Source organism: Myotis myotis, unplaced genomic scaffold (assembly GCF_014108235.1).
Source record: "Myotis myotis isolate mMyoMyo1 unplaced genomic scaffold, mMyoMyo1.p scaffold_m19_p_4, whole genome shotgun sequence".
NCBI lineage: Eukaryota > Metazoa > Chordata > Mammalia > Chiroptera > Vespertilionidae > Myotis > Myotis myotis.
Genome location: NW_023416346.1, coordinates 43311084 through 43327760, shown reverse-complemented (window position 1 = coordinate 43327760; position 16677 = coordinate 43311084). Strand labels below are relative to the sequence as shown.

The 16677-nt window shown below is 36.7% G+C and overlaps 1 protein-coding gene across 6 annotated transcripts in view; it reads right to left on the bottom strand.

Annotated features, from left to right (window-relative positions):
- Positions 1 to 8601: 8601 nt before the first annotated feature.
- KLHL13 (kelch like family member 13) overlaps positions 8602 to 16677 on the bottom strand; it is a 192235-nt gene continuing 184159 nt past the window's right edge. For 4 of the 6 annotated variants that reach the window (XM_036305764.1, XM_036305761.1, XM_036305763.1 and 1 more), the window contains 2 exons: positions 12534 to 12647; positions 9716 to 10203 (listed from right to left, as the gene is read on the bottom strand). In XM_036305764.1, the coding sequence (XP_036161657.1) occupies positions 9716 to 10203; positions 12534 to 12647 (602 nt within the window). Of the gene's footprint in view, positions 10204 to 12533; positions 12648 to 16677 lie in introns of all 6 variants that reach the window. The other 2 variants (XM_036305760.1, XM_036305765.1) reach the window with 1 other exon arrangement.

The following is a 16677-nucleotide window of genomic DNA, read 5'->3' as shown; positions in this document are numbered from 1 at the left end:
CTATCCTCCTCAGACTACTACAAAAAATTCAAGAGGAAGGAACACTTCCAAGCTCATTCTATGAAGCCAGCATCACCCTAATACCAAAACCAGGTAAAGACAACACAATGAAAGAGAATTACAGGCCAATATCCCTCATGAACATAGATGCCAAAATCCTCAACAAAATCTTAGCAAATCGGATCCAGCAGTACATCAGAAAGATCATACACCATGACCAAGTAGGATTTATCCCAGGGATGCAAGGATGGTATAATATCCGCAAATCAATAAACGTGATACATCACATAAACAAATTGAAAGAAAAAAACCACATGGTCATATCAATTGATGCAGAAAAAGCATTTGACAAAATTCAACACCCATTTTTGATAAAAGCTCTCAGCAAGGTGGGAGTAGAAGGATCATACCTCAACATAATAAAAGCCATATATGACAGGCCCACAGCCGACATCATACTCAATGGACAAAAACTAACACCATTTCCCCTAAGAACAGGAACAAGACAGGGATGCCCCCTCTCACCACTCCTGTTCAACATAGTACTGGAAGTGTTAGCCATTGCAATTCGGCAAGAAGAAGAAATAAAAGGCATCCAAATTGGAAAAGAGGAAGTAAAACTGTCCTTATTTGCAGACGACATGATATTATACATACAAAACCCTAGAGACTCCATCCAAAAGCTACTGGACTTAATACATGAATTTGGCAATGTAGCAGGATACAAAATTAACCCCAAGAAATCCGAGGCATTTCTATACACCAATAGTGAACTTTCAGAAAGAGAGATTATAAAAACAATCCCGTTTACCATCGCACCAAAAAAATTAAGCTACCTAGGAATAAACTTAACTAAAGAGGTAAAAGACCTCTACTCAGAAAACTACAGGACGTTGAAAAAAGATATAGAGGAAGACATAAACAGATGGAAGAACATACCGTGTTCATGGATTGGTAGAATCAACATCATTAAAATGTCCATACTACCCAAAGCAATCTATAAATTCAACGCACTTCCCATTAAAATACCAACGGCATACTTCAGAGATCTAGAACGAACTCTCCAAAAATTCATCTGGAATAAAAAAAGACCCCGAATAGCTGCAGCAATCCTGAAAAAGACCAAAGTAGGTGGGATCTCAATACCAGATATCAAGATGTATTACAAAGCCACTGTTCTCAAAACTGCCTGGTACTGGCACAAGAATAGGCATATAGATCAATGGAATAGAATAGAGAGCCCAGAAATCGGCCCGAACCAATATGCTCAATTAATATTTGACAAAGGAGGCAAGAACATACAATGGAGCCAAGATAGTCTCTTCAATAAATGGTGTTGGGAAAATTGGACAGATATATGCAATAAAATGAAACTAGACCACCAACTTACACCATACACAAAAATAAACGCAAAATGGATAAAGGACTTAAATGTACGACAGGAAACCATAAAAATTCTAGAAGAATACAAAGGCAACAAAATCTCAGACATATGCCGAAGCAATTTCTTCACTGATACAGCTCCTAGGGCACTTGAAACTAAAGAGAAAATGAACAAATGGGACTACATCAAAATAAAAAGCTTCTGCACAGCAAAAGAAACCATCAACAAAACAACGAGAAAACCCACTGTGTGGGAAAACATATTTGCCAATGTCATATCTGATAAGGGCCTAATCTCCAAAATTTATAGGGAACTCATACAACTTAACAAAAGGAAGATAAACAATCCAATCAAAAAATGGGCAAAGGACCTAAATAGACACCTTTCAAAGGAGGACATTCAGAAAGCCAAGAGACATATGAAAACATGCTCAAAGTCACTAATCATCCGAGAGATGCAAATCAAAACAACAATGAGGTACCATCTCACACTTGTCAGACTGGCTATCATCAACAAATCAACAAACGACAAGTGCTGGAGAGGATGTGGAGAAAAAGGGACACTTGTGCACTGCTGGTGGGAATGCAGACTGGTGCAGCCACTATGGAAGACAGTATGGAGTTTCCTTAAAAAACTGAAAATGGAACTCCCATTTGACCCTGTGATCCCACTTCTAGGAATATATCCGAAGAAACCAGAAACACCAATCAGAAAGGATATATGCACCCCTATGTTCATAGCAGCACAATTCACCATAGCTAAGATCTGGAAACAGCCTAAGTGCCCATCAGTAGATGAATGGATTAGAAAACGGTGGTACATCTACACGATGGAATACTATGCTGCTCTAAAAAGGAAGGAACTCTTACCATTTGCAACGTCATGGATGGAACTGGAGAGCATTATGCTAAGTGAAATAAGCCAGTCAATGAAGGAAAAATACCACATGATCTCACTCATTCATGGATAATAGAGACCATTATAAACTTTTGAACAATAATAGATACAGAGGCAGAGCTGCCTCAAACAGATTGTCAAACTGCAGCAGGAAGGCTGGGGAGGGTTGCGGGGCAGGAGGTAGGGGGGTAAGAGATCAACTAAAGGACTTGTATGCATGCATATAGCATAGCCAGTGGACATAAGACATTGGGGGGTAGGGGAGGCTAGGGGACTGTCTAGGGCGGGGGGATAAAATGGACACATATGTAATACCCTTTGTAATACTTTAAGCAATAAAAAAAAAAAAAAAAAAATAAAAAAAAAAAAAAAAAAAAAAAAAAATAAAAAAAAAAATAAAAAAAAAAAACAGCAGAACTTCACTGGAGATCCAGACCAGAACTTGGCTAGAGATCCTGGCTGGAGATCCTGGCTAGGCTGCTGATCAACTGAAAAAAAAAAAAAAAAAAAAAAAAAAAAAAAAAAAAAAAAGAAAATAATAGACCAGAAAATGTCTGAGTCTCTTACCCATGAGTAGTGATGAGTATTATGTTGTGAAACTTATAGACACAGTAAAAAGTAAATTAAAATAATTTTTTAAACTTACTTTGGAGCCCAGCCAGCATGGCTCAGTGGTTGAGTGTCGACCTATGAATCTGGAGGTCACGGTTTGATTCCTGGTCAGGGCACATGCCCAGGTTGCGGGCTTGATCCCCAGTGTGGGGGATGCAGGAGGAAGCCAATCAATAATGGCCCTGTGTGTCCGTCAAGCAAAGAGACTCCCTTAGCAACCTAGCTGTTTGGAAATCTTTAAATAACTGTCTACACCTGGTCCCTGGGTCAGGCCAACTGCCTTTCCTCTGGGAAGCCTTCACATTTGTGGGTTACCTGCTTAGGGGGATCTTACCTGAAGCTAAAATAAAAGTGAGTCCTCTGAAAAGTTAATAAAAATTCTTTGGCATAATGGTATAAAGACTTGTGGTAGCCTGTTTCTGAACACCCCCTCCTTTTGCCCTTCCTCCCCCCGGCTTCCTCACTACCATTTTTGGTGAGAGTAAAGGTTTTATGGCTTGCATTTGTGTTTCACATTATATTTCTACTGGGCAGAACTGCATTCGAGGGACAAGTGAAACATGCCACCTTTACAGTGGTCTTCGTGCAGCCTGGGCACCAGGCACACCTCCTCTCAGCTGTTCCCCGAAAAAGATGTGGCTCTGGCTCCTTGGGACTCCGCCCACTATTCATTAGGATCTGCAGAGATGTGGACTGGGGTAACTTTGGATAATTTTTAGGTAGATATCCAGAAGGGGGATTGCTGGGTCAAAAGGTAACTCTATTCTTAATGTTTTGAGGAATCACCAGACCACTTCCATAGTGGTTGTACCAGTCTACATTCCTACCAGCAGTGAACGAAGGTTCCCTTTTCTCCACAACCTCTCCAACACTTGTTATTGCTTCTCTTGTTGATAATGGCCACTCTAGCAGGTGTACAATGGTATCTAATTGTAGTTTTAATTTGCATTTCCCTAATTGCCAATTAGGTTGAACATCTTTTCATGTTTCTATTGGCTGTTTGTATGTCTTCTTGGGAGAGGTGTATTTTCAGGTCCTCTGCCCACTTTTTGATTGGATCATTTATTTGTTCTACCATACGACCCAGCAACCCCACTCCTGGGTATATACCCAAAAAATCATTTATATGCAAAGATATATGCACCCTTATGTTTTTTTGCACCATTATTCAAGGGGGCCAAAACTTGGAAACCAAAGTGCCCTGTGATAGAGGACTGGATAAAGAAGATGTGGTACATATACAAAATAGAATACTATAAGAAAGGATAAAATAGTGTCATTTACAACAATATGGATGGACCTTGAGAACATTATGTAAATGAAATAAGTCTGACAGAAAAAGCTAAGAAACATATGATTTCACTCATCCTATATAATAAAAGGCTAATATGCAAATTGACTGAACAGCAGAACGACCGGTAGCTATGATGTGTACTGACCACCAGGGGGCAGACACTCAATGCAGGAGCTGTCCCCTGGTGGTCAGTGTGCTCTCACAGGGGGAGTGCTGCTCAGCCAGAAGCTGGGCTCACGGCTGGCAAGTACAGCAGCAATGGCGGGAGCCTCTCCTGCCTCTGCAGCAGCTGGACATCCCCCAAGGGCTCCCATACTGTGAGAGGGTACAGGCCGGGCTGAGGGATTCCATCCTGCCCCAAAGTGCACACATTTTGTGCATTGGGCCTCTAATGCGGAATATAAAACTGAAACTTATGAACACAAACAGCAGTGTGGTGGTTGCCAGAGGAGGGAGTTGTGGGGAGAAGGGGGACCTAATATGAGATGACAAGAGAAGATTTAACTTCAGGTGGTGGGCACATAATGCTATACACAGGTTTTGTAAGTTAGAAGAAATTTACACATGAAACCTATCTTCAAGCTGACCAATATCACCCCAATGAAATTTAATTTAAAAAAAAGCAATTTTGAGTTTTCTAATCTGTGAATATGGCATATCTTTGCCAATTATTTTGGTCTCATCTACTTTAATTTCTCTTAGTAATGTTTTGTGGTTGTCATCATAGTGGTCTTGATGTTCTTTTGTCGAATTTATTACTATTTATTTTATGTTCAGAACAATGTGAGTCCTATACATTCCACATACGCCTGAATGAGTTTAGGAAGGGCAAGATCAAAGTCATCAGGGGTTAGTAGGAAAGGGGGACTATATTGCTGTGTCCTTCCACCTGTTTGAATAAGTTGTTGTGCCTCTTACTCTAAGGTGAGGCCAAAAGCAAAATGACTATAAACAAAAGCTGATCATGCTATTTTTCTTTCAATTTTGATTGTGGAAGAAAGTCTTCAACTTCAGAGCTGTTTACAAGGAATGAAGACTTTTCATTTAACATTTTATTTTTAGTATAAATTTCACAGTTACTGACATGTAGAGAGAATAGTACAATGAACATCTGCATACCCATTACTTATGCATAACAATTATAAGCATTTTGTCATATTTGCATCATCTAATATTTTTGTTAAAATATTTTAAATTAAATTATGGGCTTTATGATGTTTCTCCCCTAAATACTTCAGTACATATATTTAAAGCTAAAGGATTTTTCCAGCATGAGGAAGAAGGCAGAAGATGGGGTGCTTCCTAACAGTGCATGTGCAAGAGGCAACTCTTTTGGGCAACTCACTGACTTCAGATACCTCAAGAGCAGATCCCTGATATGACTTCCCCTGCCCACTACACAGGACCAGTTTAATGACAGCCCACCACCACACCACCTGACATTGTCATATCCTTGGAAACCTCCCACTCCTGAGTCAGTCGTCCCAAGTATGTTAGTCTGGACCCCAAATTGGTGGAGACTTGGGACTTATATGCATGCATCCAGAAGCCTTCCAAATGCAGCCATGGTTTTTTTGCAATCCTCTCAATTCCTCTAGCATGATCCAGATAGAGAAGCATAAGCAAAATGACAAAATCTACCAGAAATCTTAGCTAGAATCTCAAAGTGTTTCTTTTGTAATACATAGAAATTATGTGAAATTAAAATTTCAGTGTAAAACAAAAGTTTCATGGGAACACAACCACTTTCATTTATTTACATATTGCCTACACTTTAGTACTACAACAGCAGAGCTGTGACAGAACATATGGCCCACAAAGATTAAAATATTTACTGTTGTTTTACAGAAAAAGTTTGCCAACCCCTGTTGTAATGTTTCTTGTTTGTTTGTTTTGATAGAGTTATGGCCTTTATACTCATTTGTTAAATCAATGCTTTTTTTTTATCTTATTCACATTGCCAAATAAGACATGCAAGGTGAAAAAGCATTTGACTATTATTTGGTAAGACATCATTAGTGAAGACAGAAATAAACACTAAATTTAAGTAGAAAATAAAATAGCCACCCAGAGATCTGAATTATATCACTTAGATTCACTGATGAAATAAATATTTTAAAAGCCTGGTATCATTATTACTTAATCTTGCAGATATCCAATTTGACCACATTAATATTTTAATATTTTATACTGACATTTAGTAGTTAAACTTCACTTAATACAGGAGTTAGAAAATCTTATTCTAAATATCACATTGATATATTTTGTATCAGAGATTAATGCATTGATGTATATATACTGTGTACAAAATTATACTGATTTAAAATTATAATTGTGTAAAAATAATGTACTCATTTACCAACAATTATCTTGATGTGGGGAAGATAAATGACAGTTTTTCTTCAGTTTTGTATTTTTCAATTTTCCTATATTTTGCATTTTATAATTACCAAGAGTTTCCAAATTCTGCACTATTTGACCAATTTAAAACAAAATACCCTTAATCCTTGTGAACTTGCTTCACATTTACTTTCCTCCCCACACACTGAAAGAGCCATCTGACGTGGGAAGGACTAAATCTGAGGTTTAGTGGCTTGAAAATGAAAAAAACAAAAGGAAAGGCACAAGAGCCAAGAATAAAATTAGAGGCAGAACCAACTTTCCAAGAAAGCCTGCTTACTCTTCTTGGGGGGTGGGGGTGGGTACATGAAGGCCCTTAATATGCACAAAATGTCACGTGGTTGAACAAATTAAAATAAAATACTACTTAATTGCCCAGTGGAGCACTCTCTCAGGGGCTAAAGTGAGGGAATTATTTTAGCAACTTCCAAAAAACATTACGTAGTTATATATTTTTAAAAGCCCCTAAAGCAATATTAGGAAATAGTTTCATGTCATAATTTCACTTTTCAGGGAAAAACCTGATTGTCAGATGAAATTTTTTATAATTCTAAAAATAGGCAAAGTAGATTTTTTTCTTTATGTTTCCCACCCTACCAACCTCAACCAAGGAGGAAAATTATGAACCTTTTGGGGCTTAATATAGCTATAATTCATTTTTTAAATATATCAAGAACTTAAGAAAGGCAAATGTGAGAAATGCTTGTAAAGCCAACCAATGACTGGCAGACATTTTTCATAAAGAAAGATAGTTTAATTCACTGTGAAGGAAAATGCCTAACAATTTACCATCTGTTGGGATTGTCTAATAATAGCACTTGTGTGACATTAATTGCTATTCTAAATAACATATGGCATGGAGCAGAAAAGGTAAGCTGTCAAAGAGAATTGTGTATGCTCTGTTATTCCCTGTGGCAAACTGCTAACAGATCACCCACCCAATTTCCTCTTCTTTCTGGGCACACAGTTATCGGATATTTTTCTGTCCCCTTTGTGTTTATATGTGCCACAGACTGACTTCTGGCCAGTGGGATATGGGTAGAAGTGATGCATGCCTCTTTCAAGCCTGACCCCTACAGCTCTCACACCTGCAATGCTCTACTTTTCTTCTGCTGACTGAATGGAGAGGATGCTGAGGAACCAAGAGCCGGAAGAGGCCACAAGATGGAAAGAACCACTGTTGCTTGGAGGAGAGCCGCCTGACCAAGAACACCCACCCTGGACTGTGGCGGGACCGTCATTCTGTCCTAAAACTCTCCTTTTTTAGGCAGAGGTTAACTATGTGCAAATGGATAAATCTGCTCTGCCTGTAAGCAGAGAACTGAAGTCACTAGACCAGGTGCTCTCAGTTCAGAATTATCTTGCCAAAGGAGATCTTTCAAAATCATACCAGGCTTCTCCCAACATTCAAAAGTAACACTGATGGGAAAATTGTTTTTTCTTCATTATGTTTAATTCAAGACAGAGGTAGTGAGATATGCATTGATAATTACCCACTGGTGAAGAAATCTGGCAACACTCTAGTTGTTTTGCTATGGATTGAAAAGTTTGGTTCAGATTCAATCTGGTCATTTTCAGATAAAGTAGAAAAGATCATGCACATGGCCCTAACATAAGTCTCAAACGATCTTTTACAAAAACATTTTTCATTTGTCATCCTAGCTCAAGAACAAATATCTTACGTCGTTTTACACAATCCCTTCTCATTAAGCAAGATGGATCTTTTTGAAGATCTGGGAAACTGACTTTATAATTTAGACATATCTGGCATTATTCCTGTGGGAATGAAGAAGAGCCAATTAGCATCTGCCATGAACCAATTCCTCAAAGACAACCAGCAATGAGTTTTGACCAATGAGGTTAGATCTGGTCAAATCATTTTTTCTCCCTTGAATGAGTCATTAACATGAATTAATCCAAGCTGTTCAGTGCTCTGAGTTCTGCTCATTTGAATCTTGCTATGGCAAAAAAAGTGGGAGTATTTAATAAAAGGAAGTCAAATCAGACAACAATGAGATTCTTCAGACCAAAATGACATTAAATGTTTTTTTATTGAACAAAAAGATAAAACATGGAAGTTGAATTCACTGAGCAAAAGCAGCTTGCCAGGTGAAGCTGCTTTACTTTGTGCTAAATAACCTTATGAACTGAGAGTATACAGAATACATACAATATGGAAGTTACCTCAACAGCAAAGGAGAAGGTGTAATTTACAGTTTTGGAAGGTAAAATTGGGTCAAGTGACAGATTTTTTTTTGCTCAAAATTTCCAGCCCTCATCCACTTAATTCAGCATGACTCTACATATGTGCATTCAGTATGTACATACTGAATTCCCATCTTAATGGAAGCTTCTTTCTTAAACAAATTTATTTTTTTTTACATTTATTTGACGTGCCATTCAATTTCTAAAGTTTTGCATTTGATATTTCTATGTGTGTGGATGTATTTATACACACTTTAAAAACTCCCAACCCTTGTTTATAATTAGAGGGGCATGCTGCATTTAAAAAATTAATATTGGTGAATTTCAGTTACTCTTTCTCCTGTGCGTCTAAGAAACATTATATATTCTCAATGCACCCACACAGACAGGTGGGTTGACAGATATGTCAAAAATGCTTTATGAAAAGAGGGAGGTAGCTCATGCGAGTTGGCAACCTTTGTCTATTGTTTCTGTTGGAGCAGGCTGCCTCCCTTTGACACTCAAGATGAAAGGAAAACTTTTTACTTGAAGCCTAGTTAGCACAGTTGTATATTTACTACAATCCACCTTCAATGTGATTTATTGGGCTTTCTAATGTAAGATGACAAATACCTCATACCCAGTACACAGCATCAAAAAAGCACTGAAGAAACATTTTAAAGACAATAACTTTTTTTTTCTTTTTGTATGTTAAACATCAGCTTCTATGGGGTACATTTCCAGAATGGTTTTTGTTACCACTTTATAAACACTCTAAGCCAAACAAACAGCACAAATAACATCAATGTTGTCTTTTTTCCAATATCTGCATCAATTACTGGAGGCTAATCCTAACATACACTATTTAAGAGGGGGTAGCAAAAGAAGAGAATCATGACACATTGCAAAGATAGGACTACAGCATCTTAGTTGTAGGGGTGATCTTAAGGTGCAGAAAGAGGGGACTCTCTAGAAGGTGATGGTGCGGTTTCTTCAGGTGGAAAAACTGTGAGTGTGCAAGCTCGGATGCCACCAAGGGACTCTGGGAGATCAAAAACCTTATGCCATTCATCTTTATCTGGATCATATTTCTGCACTATCTCTACCATACAACGATTATTCCAGGAATACCCACCAACCACATAGATTTTATTTTCAAAGACAGCGACCCCAACATCACTCTGCCCTCTTAACATGGCAGCAATTGGGGTCCACTGGTCAAGGATAGGTGAGTAGTATTCACAGCTTAGGACATCATCATAATCACTTGTTCCTCTGAAGTGATTGCCACCAATGACATAGAGCCTTTCTCCAACTGTGCACATGCAATGCAGACCTCTGACGGTGGTCATTGGCGCCTTCTGAATCCATTTGTCAGTATCAGGGTCAAAGCACATGAGCTCCTTTTGGAAAGTGTCATGAGTAATTCCTCCTAAATAATGGAAACAATAGACATGAGGTAAACAACTATAAACATTCAAAAGTAAATAAAAGGCTCTCTGTCATAGATAATTAACTTCTAGCCTCAGTTATGACATTTTATAGCTTATGAATAGTATTCTTATAAATGTCTGTCCTCTCTATATACTTTCCCTGGGTTAAAAAGAAAATAACATTTTCATCTTCTTAAAGAACAAAAATATAGTTTATATTATTGCAATGACTTTGTAAAATAGAGACCCATGGGCTTTAAGAGGCTTTACTGAATGAAAAAAAAAGTTGTCCCTTTTAGAGTTGGGTCTGCAGTATATTCCAACTACAAAGCATTGTTCACTCCTAATGCTTTTAGCAGGCACCCTCTGGGGGCAGAGCACGGGGCTGGGGCATTTAAATTCTAGGTGCCCATTTCCTCACTTGCTAAATAAAAATATGTACGCTAATTATTTCATTAGGGCTGTGACTATGACTACAAATTGAAATAAATCAAAATGCTTTGGAAAAGTTGAAAGTGTTGTGCAAATGTACAAGCTTATAAGAATGTTCAAAATTATTTGTTTCTGTAGAGTTGTTGGTAGGTGGGCTGAGGGTGGGTAATGACACGTTCTATCAGCATGGACATTTAGAAAGTTAAAAAATTAGCTTAATATATATGGAATTTTGTATGTGCAATAATTGGTTACTGATCAATTGAACTGATATCATCTACAAAGTGTATTCTTAGATCACAAGTAAATCAGTCTTTACAATAAAAGAATCACATTGTATGTTCTGAAGATTAGGGAGAGAAATAAACTAATTTTCAGCTGTATCATATCAAAGCTCCACTATCTGGTGGTCAGATGGAAATCACTACTTTTTTCTTTTGTTTTTTTTAAATTTATTTGTGGACTTTACAGAATTATCAGAAGGCAAAACAGTGTTCTTTGGTTTGAAAACTCAGCTATGGTTCCTATCTTACTCTTGATTATGAAGGCCATGTATGCAATATATGCTAGTTATGCCAAATCACCACTAGAACAATCCAGATGTCATTTTCCTCAGAGGATTTGGAGCTCTCATAATGGCATGGCATCTACACACAGAAAATAGATAGGTGTTATAAATGATTTGATTAGTGGAGGGTATGATTTTCTGGATGACTCAATATAAGACATCCCATAGTTACTCATAAATTTAACACCAAAAACCTGCCAATCTCACAATCCAGGTCTTTCCCTTATCCTTCTTTTTTTTTTTTATTGCTTAAAGTATTACAAAGGGTATTACATATGTGTCCATTTTATCCCCCCGCCCTAGACAGTCCCCTAGCCTCCCCTATCCCCCAATGTCTTATGTCCACTGGTTATGCTTCTATGCATGCATACAAGTCTCCTTATCCTTCTTGATTGCAGATTTCATAGGGCAATGTTCAGAGACTCAGAGCACAAACATCACCTGAACACCTTTGTTCTCATAATGTAACTGCTGGCCTGGCACTGGCAGGCCCTCAAAAGGAGGACACATTGTCTGAGGCAGTGGTCAGCAAACTGTGGCTCGCGAGCCACATGCAGCTCTTTGGCCCCTTGAGTGTGGCTCTTCCACAAAATACCGACTTCTGCACATGGGCCACAAAGTTTCAATCGCACTGTACGTGTGCACCCGCACGTGGTATTTTGTGGAAGAGCCACACTCAAGGGGCCAAAGAGCCATATGTGGCTCACAAGCCCCAGTTTGCTGACCACTGGGAGGTAATCTGTGTCATAGCCAAATGATAAGAACCTGTCTAACAAAAGAAAATTTCAATACCAGAGGTGAACATTACATTAAAATAGACTCTTTTCTAAATTCTACAGAAGAATGATTTAAATACCAACAGTTTGAGAATGAAAGTTGTTATGGGGACACTGTAAGCGAACTGTAGCTGGTTCAGAATTTTTTATTAGAAAAATATATGTGTGTGTGGCCAAAATACATTTATCTTCTAAAATCAGCATAAATTATATTTTTATTTTCCATTTTCTGGATTATTTTATTAAAATTACATAGAAATATAATGACAGTTAAAAGTTTATGTATTGCTCTAACCGGTTTGGCTCAGTGGATAGAGCGTCGGCCTGCAGACTGAAAGGTCCCAGGTTCAATTCCAGTCAAGGGCATGTACCTTGGTTGCGGGCAACATCCCCAGTAGGGAGTGTGCAGGAGGCAGCTGATCGATGTTTCTCTCTCATCGATGTTTCTAACTCTCTATCCCTCTCCCTTCCTCTCTGTAAAAAAATCAATAAAATATATATTTTTTAAAAGTTTATGTATTGTATTAATAGGACTTGAATCATAAGTGCTTACCTGAAATATACATTACTCCTCCATACACAGTTCCAGCATGGCCATAGTGGGGCTCACTCATTTTGGCAACATAGGTCCATTCATTTGTTCTTGGATTATAACATTCTACTGTAGCTGTTGTTTTAAAAAAATGAAGAAAATAATTCATAATTTCAAATTTTACAGTTAATTATTTTTAGGTGGAAGAATAATAATATCCAATTAACTGAAACATATCTATTATAGGTATGAGATATTCTTTGGGGGTCTCATCTTAATTATTGATATTATATTAATAATTTGAACCATTACTACATGTTACATTAGACTAGATACTTAGTGTAATAATCTAACACATTTCTGTCACTGCAGAAATTACTAGGATTTCTTTTCTTGTATATTTGTAATTTGACATTTCTCCCAATTTAAAAAATGTGAGAAGAAAATAATCATAAGGGGAAAAAATTCAATTCTAGGCCCCCGTGTTTATATACCATATAGAAAAAAAAGGTTAATAGATATAAAGCAAAATTGTAAGTTGAGAATAAAAGTATGCACACTGCTTGGTATATGTTCACGTGCTTATTGCTTTATTTCATATCCAGACTACAAAATGGACACTGACAATAATTTATCTACAACTATACATTAAAGCCAATAGTTTGTATATACCCAACACTGTTGCAGCCAATACTGCTCTTAACTTGAAAATGGTTTGCAACATAATATGAAGTTAAGATTTTTATTAGTGATACTTCCTCTCAGTAATAAATTTATAAATTTTAACAAAATATTTTAGAAAAGTGACCTCAACTTATTTAAATATCAATTTGTTATAAACTAAAAAATAGAACAATGACAATCCAGACAAATAGAAAATATGAGCCTTTTTTAAAAGCACAGAGTCTAGATTGACTTGAAAAGTTTATACAATTTATTGCAGATACTGCCAGTGCTAACCTGATTTCTTATCTCCCTTAACCCTGCTTTCTTACTAACAGAACCATAACACTCTCAGGGAAGCACTGTGCCAAATTTAAAATAAAATTCAACTTGTGAGGTCCCCTTCAAGCTGGAGATGACCATATAATATAGTTCTAGACAATGAAATGGAAGCGGAAGTCTGAGTGGAGCTATTTGATCAAGCCACTGGAATAAGGTTTTGCTACTCGCAGCCAAATGAAATTCTAACTGATGAATCATCCTTTGAACAAGGTTTCCTATTTAAGAAATAACATGGCAAAACTGGAGAGAAATTGAAAGAGAGTACTTTTCTACTCTATTCAATACTTTCATTTCTTCATCAAATTCACTATGTGAAGTACTTAATTCTCCTCTAACACCTTTTACTAATTTCCCTTTCACTTAGTTTAGATTTGAGTTTTCAGTCTTACTCCGAAGGCTTTTACAATTCTCATTCTGATCTATTCCCTTGTTACTTTTGTTCTCTGCTTCGGGCTTGAACCCTTAACAACTCTATTTCTTCTAAACCCTTCCATAAAGTAGCAAAATCTTTCCCCCAAATAAGATGGGGGACTTTTTCACAATTAATAATGAGCTAAAACTGCCATATATTGCAGTTTTATTTGACTAATTCCAGTTACTGATGTCTTTAAATGTGCATTTCCATTTGCCTTTAGCATGATTTGCACCTACTTGACTAGCAAACTCCTACTGAATGGACATTATTATCTCCCTACACTTATAGAAAATCTAGTAGATTGATTGGTACTTGGCATCAGCAAAGTAATTAATGATAGAGTTTTAGCTGATAAAAAAGGAGTCTAATCGCACATCCTGTCAGTAAAAGGTTTTTAAAAATTTAAAAGACTTCCAGAGATTATCTTTCCCATCTGTTTGAGGTCAAAGACAGATTTTACTGTAGTTCTGTGTTTTTCTCAATGAAGAACTCTGCTTTGAACTTTGAAATTTCTAGAGTGTAACAGCCTTACCTTATGTCTAATTCAATCTGTTTTGATGCAGTTTCCACTAGTTTCCTCTTATTCCTTTTATAGTGAAGCTAGAAATTGAATGACTACTCACTCTTTATGATCATTAAATTTTACCTATGTAGAAAGATAATGCTATTTTTCTGTCAGTAAGTTAATTGCACTTTTTTCCTAATAGAGGATATAACAATCCATCTATACATATATAATCCATCTAAACATATGTATAATTTCTCATACAGAAGTCCCTAAGTATAAGATGGCTATTAACCACCAATAACATAATATATAATAGTTCATCATCTATAAATGTGTCTTCTAAATAATCGATCTCCTTTAGCTCTTCTCATCATGTAATTTCTAATTTCCTCATGTGAATTGCTGTTGTTATTAGTAAAGTCAATAGCAGTTTAAGATAGAATATATTTAATTAAAAAGTATATATACATGCCCTTATTTCTGTTTTCCATATTTACAAGTTTAGTGCCACAAATTCAACAGGGTAGAAACAAGGGATGATGCAAGGCAAGGAGTTGGAGCCACAAGCAGTGGTTCCATCATATGAGAGTTGGGACTGGTAATGAGGTAACTGGGAAAATCTAGAACAGGGTCAAGCAAACTACAGCTAGGAAGTCAAATCCAGTATGCCATCTGCTGTTCTATGAGCCACAAGATAAAACCATGAAAGGTTTCTACATTTTTTAAAAGTTGGGAAAAATCAAAGAAAGAATATATGAAAATTTTATGCATTTCACATTCTTGTTTTTGTATATAAAAGCTTTATTAGAATACAGTCTCATCCATTTGTTTATAAATTGCTTATAGTTGCTTTTGCAATATAACAGCAGAGTTGATTAGGTGTGAAGAGTTCCTACAGCCTGCAAAGCTGAAAATATTTTTTTCGGGCCCTTTACAAAAGTTTGTTGACTCCTCTCATCTTCAGTAGTCTGGTAGCCTGGTATATAAATTAGAGACCTTATCCAACTAAAGAATTACACTTAGGTTGGCTGTTTCACATATATTACCAGAAATCTTATTTTCTCAGGTGATTCCACTGGAGCCCAGAATTGGTCCCAAAAGGTGATGTTCTTGGAGATTGGGAAAGAGATTAGGCCTGAAGAAAACCATTTGGACAAAGATGGCTCCCATACAGGGGGGGATGGGCTCTAGAATCCTAGAGTGCCAGCTAGTGATTTGTTGCTTAATGAAGAAAACCCTAAATCCATTAAGGGATATGGAGGCATTTGATAAATTTCAGCAAGTTTATTATACATTTATTTGAAAAATCTAACTTGTTTTCTATGAAGTTATTTCATTATTTGAAAGCTTGACTTATTAATATTTAACTGAAGTGAAAGCTATCTGAGCTGTCATATTTCTCTTCAATATAGAAAACCTCAATAGAAGATCGATTGCTTATATGACATAATTTTGAAAGATGCCAGAAATAACTGACTCCTTTTTCACTTAAGTGACAGTTATTCTTATGCTTCTCCTACTTTCCCATTGTACCTGATGTCAAAGGAAGGCAGTGTTTCTAAAGAGTTATATTTCAGCAAAATGCCAGGCTCATACACACAATAGTAGTATCATTTTGATGTACTGTGGGCTTAATACCATGCACTCCATGAAAATACTTAAAAGGCCAAATGCATTAAAATTATCTAAAATGCTTTGCAAATGGTGTCACTTTTCTTTTCATAATCATTGCCTATATATAATTGATGTGCTGGTATTAATGAGCCTGTTCAATTGTTGATGTTTCTATCTCTCTTCCCCTCTTGCTTCCTCTCTGAAATCAATAAAAATATATTTAAAAAATAATTTCTTTAGAACCCAAATCTGCTATTATGCAAAAACAATGGGCCCAAGATAATTAGAGAGGGGAACTGACACATATACTTTTTTAAATTATGCAAAGAAAAACATTATTAACAGAATCCAGAACTTAATGATACTATTCTTTGGGGATGTGATCAGGGCAGGTTACATCAGACTTGGTTATATCAATAATAAAGAATGTGACAAGATAGGACAGTTCACTTCTTGCTCCCACTTGCGGTTAGCATAAGAGACACATTAAGGGAGTGGGATGGGTCCAGAAAAAAAAATGAAGCTTCTTGCTTCTTTGTTTTATGTAATGGCGCCTTTGGCCTGAAAGTTCTCCTGGAATCAAGAATTTTACTTTGGGTGCACTTGATAAGTCAATCACATAA